Source organism: Phalaenopsis equestris, unplaced genomic scaffold, assembly GCF_001263595.1.
Source record: "Phalaenopsis equestris unplaced genomic scaffold, ASM126359v1 Scaffold000002, whole genome shotgun sequence".
NCBI lineage: Eukaryota > Viridiplantae > Streptophyta > Magnoliopsida > Asparagales > Orchidaceae > Phalaenopsis > Phalaenopsis equestris.
This window is the reverse complement of record NW_018164444.1, coordinates 52092605-52097950: the sequence shown is the minus strand read 5'-3', so window position 1 is coordinate 52097950 and position 5346 is coordinate 52092605. Positions and strand designations below refer to the sequence as shown.

Genomic DNA, 5346 nt, shown 5'->3' with positions numbered 1-5346 from the left:
TTACAAAAATAAAATAACATTTTTATGCATAGATTTATATTACCAAATTATTATAAATGAAAATTTAAAAATTTTAAATATTAGATATGTATAGTAAATTTTTATTTGTGGCTCACATTTATTTTAATAACTTATCAGATTTATTTTGATAACTTAAGTTATTTATTTTCTTAACTTATAATTTATGTCATAACTTATGATAACTTATGATATTTATTTTATTGTTACTCAGAAAGTAGAGAAAATTTCAAGGGATCTGAGAGAGAAACTCCATCTCTTCAAAATCAAATTTCTTCAAGATCAATTCTTATCATCATGAATACAGGTATGTGTTACTTTATTATGGATATGTAAAAAGCATGAATTTAAAAGATCTTGACTATTATGTATTTTTGAAATTTGTGTCATAAAGTTCAAACATGAATTTCTAATATGTTTTGACACTTAGGACTATTACGTATTTTGGGAATGAGTGACATAAAGTTCAAACATGAATTTCTAACAATGTAAATACATAAGAACTGTATGGTATGTATATAAGCGACACTTTCTTTTACGTGCTTCGTTGATTATCATTATAATAAAATTGTTATGTCTAAGTTGTCTCGTTAAAACATTTTGGCAATTAATACTCATGATAGATATTGAAATGAATTTCTATGCTAATTGAAAGAAAAATAAAATGTATAATCGACACAGATAAGAATATATAATATAATATATAACAACAAAACACACAAACACTCCAATTTGTGCTTCATTTCTAGTTAAAAAAACATATGCACGATCCACATGACATTTTCAAAGTTTTGTACTCAATTATAGCATTTTCGAATTCCAACTAAGTTTCAACAATAAATTTTAAGCGATTTAAGTAAAGTTTTCCTACAATTTTTATTACAATCAACGTGTCAACTTTAGAAAATTGTGAAAGTATAGTTGAGGATAATTTATTTGATTAAAAACTCAAGAGGAAAGTCTACAATGTTGTTTAGGGAAAGGTCATGCCACTTAATTTTTAAATTGTAATGTTATGCAACCATTTTTTTTATCAATGTTTTAACATGTATTTTTTAAATATATAAGCTTCAATGTCTAAATATAGGAAGAAAATTGATACAACATTTATATATCCATTTAACAAAACATAAATTTGATATAGATTTTAAGTTGGAAACTCACGGAAGTAAAACTCATTTGAACTCAAAGTCTTACTAAACTTATTTTTATACTGAAATTTTACAATGAGATGAACTCAAAAGACTGTGAAAGTTATCAATTTAGAGTAAAATGTCATCAAAATTTTCTAAAGCTAATTGAAACGTTAAACAATATCTAAATTCTGCATGTTTATTGAAGGTTACAATACACCAAGAGGTGGCGGGTGAAATGGTGTGCTAAAAAATTAATATTAGATTTTAACAAAAAATTTAAAAGACTAATAACTTAAGAAAAGTTTATAAATTTAAAAGTACATAGAGAATAAAGTACGCAAGAAAATTTTTATGTGGGTCGGTCAAAACCTAAAATCGCCCTACTCCACGTCAAGACAAACCTACGAACTAGAATCTCACTTTCAAATCAATACTTTTCTTTCACGAAAATTTTTTTCATACTAAGTGCAAACACAGTTTTGCGTGCAGACTCCAGTAATATACCGCCACGTGTACTACACTGGACCCACCTAATAAGCACCACACGGTGAACCATTCCAATAACATCCGTGATTCCATTTCAATAACCCCCGCAGAATAACTTCAATAAGTCCCCAATAGTACCGCAATAACCCTTCAATAAAACCGCACGAAGAACTGATCCAATAATGACTTGATCCCGTTTCAATAACTCCTGCAAAATAACTCCATAAATGTTTCAATAACGCAACAATAACTCCTAAGATAACACTGCAGGGTAAACTGCTTCAGTAACCCCCGAATAATGTTTCAATAACCCCCAATAATCATATGATGTTTTTAAGGGGTTATTGCATCAATATTAAAGTGGTTATTAGAATTATTCTACAGTAGATTATTAAAACTCTTCACCATAAGGTATTTATGAAATGAGTACAGAGCTGAACACACACCACCCGATACATATCCCCGGATGCGACTATTTCCTAGCATCGAATAGCCCGAGCCCCCTTATTGTTGAGAATTGTTTTTAACTGAAGGATACCGTTACGGGTTTTGTCCTCGTCGGGATTTGAGCTATCACGCCTAGATTAAATATTAGGGTTTATTCCAGATCAAAGAAGATGGAAACGGGAGGAGAGGAGGATCAAGATGGCTTGTCAGTTCATTCTCCAGGCCAGACTCCTCCCTCTTCGGCGTCTTCTCTGCCGAAGGTTTTTCTAATAACGTCGTTTTATCAATTGTTTTTATTTTTCAATTTTCATCGAATTAACGTAGTTCCCGGTGTTCTATCGTCCAAAATTAGGATCTGCAGGTGGACTTGGAGTTGAGGATATTGGAAGCATTGGAGATTTACCCTCCAGCTAAATTACAAGGTTTTCTTTTATGGAACCTTCTTTAATGTTGTTCGAATTTTCTTTATTGAAACAATTACATATTGTATCTATATGAATTATTATTATGTAGATTTTCCCAAACAATAAACCTTGAACCTTTGTAGAGAAAGATTGCTTTATCAGTAGAGTAGCATTGAACATTGGAACTTGATCAAGCCGCTGATTAGCCAATAAGCAATAATAGGTTGGTTTAGTTATCACTATCCTCGCAACCTTGATAGTGCATCCCGTTTTTAGGTATGCATGCAGTTTCTGTACATGTTGCTGCCTTGATAGTGCAACACTTTGTTAGGTATGCATGCAGTTTATGTACATGTTACTGGCAACTTGATTGTAGCATGCTTTCCAGAAATGATCTGATGCTTTTAAATGTTTTGATTATGTTTTTAATTGAAGATGTGCGATCGGGTCAATTAATTAGCGGTGTAGACTTGGGCTAGATAAAATTATGAGCTATTTTCATACATACCACCTGATACTTATATATTTACATATCTAATACCTAAACACTACCTTTTACATTTATTCCACCTAAATCTTTCATATCACATAAAAAAGACTGCTATTTTAACTTCAAAAAAGTGAAATAGCACATATGTAAAAATTAAAATTTAGGTGTTAGATATGTATATACATAGAAATTAAATGGCATGTATGTAAATCTTCCTAAAGTTATCATTTTCTCACCTAACTTTGTTTTCTGTTTTTTGTTTTAATCATCAATTTGAGTGTTTTAAACGTTTATAAGATAGATTTTAACAAATTTGAAAGTTGAGGCACACCTTCTATATTGAGAATGTCATTAAGCTGGAGTCAAATTAAAAAGCAGAAAAAAATACAAATACATTGATAGTAGCATATTTTTCCTTTTTGGCATTATGAAACCTTACAAACTTGAAAAGCTTGTCAACTTAGGAATGCGCCACCAAAGTATACAACAAACAACAACAACCACAACAACAAAGCCTTAATCCCACTACGTGGGGTGGGCCGCATGAATTCTTTTTCTCCATTGCGTCCTTTTTAGTTTCATATTTTCATTTAGTTCTAATAAATTAAGATAATTTTTCATACAATAAGCCCAAGTCTTGCTAGGTGTACCTCTACCTTTCTTAACTTAAGTCGATTCTAAATCATCTACTCTCCTAATCGGATCATCAAACGGTCGACGTTTAATGTGACCAAACCATCTAAGACGAATCTCTTTAATTTGGTCCATCACTGGAGCTACACCAACCCTATCACAGATATATTCATTTCTCATTTTGTCTCTAAGTGTAAAGCCACTCATCCACCTAATCGTTCTCATCTCGGCAACACTTAACTTAGTATTATGCTTTCTCTTTTAAATGCCAACATTCATCTCTATAGAGCATTGCAGGACTCACTACTATCTTATAAATTCTCCTTTCAGTCTAAACGTTACTTTTCTATCACACAATAAGCCCGAAACGTTCCTCCACTTCAACCAACCAATTTGAATTCTACTATTAACATCCCCATCTATATCACCATCTCTTTGAACAATAGACCCGAGATACCTAAATCGATCACACCTTTTAATGATTTGATCACCCAAAGTTACACTTCTGTCACTAGAGCTACTACTACTAAAATTACATTCAATGTATTTAGTTTTGGTTCTACTCAAACGAATGCCTTTAGACTCCAATGTAGACCTCCATAATTCAAGTTTTTCCTGGGCTTTTTCTCTCGTCTTATCCACGAGATGGATATCATCGCAAAAACATACACCAAGATACATCCTTCTGTAAATGTCCAGTAAGACCAGTAAGACCATCCATAAAAAGATATGGGCTTAAAGCTGATCTCTAATGTAATCCAACAGAAGTAGGAAATTATTTGGTCCCAACAGAAGTAGGAAAATATTTGGTCAGTTGGTCACAAAAATCAAAGTTGGTGTTCGCAATAATGACAGTTGACCAGAGTGATCATAATTGAAAGCTATCTAGTTATATCAACACCTTTCTTCTCTAGAATTCTCCAAAGGATATCTTTTGGAACCTTACCGTAAGCTTTTTCTAAATCAATAAAAATCAAATGTAGATCCTCTTTATTATCTCTGAATTTCTCCATCAAATCTCTCAATAAATGTATAGCTTCCATGGTAGACCTGCCCGACATAAATCCAAATTGATTATGAGAAATCTTTGTAATACGTCTTAACCTATGTTCATTTACCCTCTCCCATAATTTTAGTGACACATCAACTTAATTCCTATAATTTGCACTCTTTTGCTTACCCTTTATTCTTAAAAATGGGACCAAAATACTCTTCCTCCACTTCTCAGACATCTTTTTAATTTTTAAAATAATATTAAAGAGTTTAGTTAGCCAAGAAACTCCTAAATCTCCTAAATATTTTCACACTTCAATTGGGTTATCATCAGGTCCTACTGCCTTTCCATTGGTTTCTTTAAAGCCTTCTCAACTAAACTAACCATATACATATGAAATGAAAGAGAAAATGCTACTGCTGACAAGCTAAACTAAACTCTCCTGTATAATAGTCAACTAAACTAACCATATACATAATTGGTTTCCATTGAATTATATTGAAGCACATAATTGGTTAAAAATAACTAGTTATATCAACACCTTTCTTCTCTAGAATTCTCCAAAGGATATCTTTTGGAACCTTACCGTAAGCTTTTTCTAAATCAATAAAAATCAAATGTAGATCCTCTTTATTATCTCTGAATTTCTCCATCAAATCTCTCAATAAATGTATAGCTTCCATGGTAGACCTGCCCGACATAAATCCAAATTGATTATGAGAAATCTTTGTATGTCTC

At 31.7% G+C, this 5346-nt stretch overlaps 1 protein-coding gene across 3 annotated transcripts in view; it reads left to right on the top strand.

Moving 5' to 3' along the window:
- Positions 1 to 2110: 2110 nt before the first annotated feature.
- The window catches only part of LOC110025403, a 39061-nt gene continuing 35825 nt past the window's right edge, over positions 2111 to 5346 (top strand). Inside the window, exons 1-2 of one of the 3 annotated variants that reach the window (XM_020725879.1) lie at positions 2111 to 2347; positions 2449 to 2509. In XM_020725879.1, coding sequence (XP_020581538.1) covers positions 2258 to 2347; positions 2449 to 2509 — 151 coding nt within the window. In that variant the 5' untranslated portion in view covers positions 2111 to 2257. Of the gene's footprint in view, positions 2348 to 2439; positions 2510 to 5346 lie in introns of all 3 variants that reach the window. The other 2 variants (XM_020725871.1, XM_020725863.1) reach the window with 2 other exon arrangements.